At 42.6% G+C, this 737-nt stretch overlaps 1 protein-coding gene across 1 annotated transcript; it reads right to left on the reverse strand.

Annotated features, from left to right (window-relative positions):
* Nucleotides 1-3: 3 nt before the first annotated feature.
* LOC140965430 (small ribosomal subunit protein uS4y-like) lies at nucleotides 4-734 on the reverse strand (the record flags this gene model as incomplete). The annotated part of the gene is made up of 2 exons (XM_073425508.1): nucleotides 4-97; nucleotides 355-734. Coding segments are annotated over 2 exons (474 nt in total), but the record flags the coding sequence as incomplete, so codon positions are not given.
* Between the last annotated feature and the right edge of the window lie 3 nt (nucleotides 735-737).

Genomic DNA, 737 nt, shown 5'->3' on the forward strand with positions numbered 1-737 from the left:
ACCGCCACCAAAAGGACTAGTAAGTGAGAAATCAATATGCTTCTGCGAGTCGACTCGTACCATGAATGATGGTACATTTACCACCTGCCTTCCAACCCTATTCAGAAATACGAAACTAACATGTCAAAACATATCAAAAACAGGTAAGAGAGTTGTAGGGTATGGAGCTCGTTTGGATATAAAATCACATCCACCAAAACTTCAGATAAACATAAAGAACATTAGAGCGGATATGGAATTAATAATTCAAACAAGGATAGATATCATAAAAATTATCCATGCAAGAATCTGCAGTCCACTGTCTAATAAGGTACCACAACCAAAAAAAGATGTCAATACCAACAGAATACACACCTGATGTGCCTCTGCCTGATTAGCACACGAGCATGGTGAATAGATTTAGCCATACCAGCCTTAAAAACAAGAGTCTGGAGACGACGTTCAAGAAAGTTCTCAACGGTCAATGCGAGCACATAATCAAGCTTGTTCTGGCTCTCATCCAAAAGCCCGTGACGATTCATTCTTCGAAGAAGGGCCTCACCCTCAAAAATACGACGAGGGTCTTTCTCATCAAGTGTGAGAAGCATTCTTGCCGCATTACGGATGCGACTCAATGCATATTGAACCCTCCACAGCTCCCTCTTGCATCGAAGCCCATATTCTCCAACAAGCTTCAGCTCAGCATCCAATCGTTCCTTCTCATATGGCCGGCGAGGCTTCTTGAAAGTCTTCCCATC

Source organism: Primulina huaijiensis, unplaced genomic scaffold (genome assembly GCF_012295235.1).
Source record: "Primulina huaijiensis isolate GDHJ02 unplaced genomic scaffold, ASM1229523v2 C13158780, whole genome shotgun sequence".
Lineage (NCBI taxonomy): Eukaryota > Viridiplantae > Streptophyta > Magnoliopsida > Lamiales > Gesneriaceae > Primulina > Primulina huaijiensis.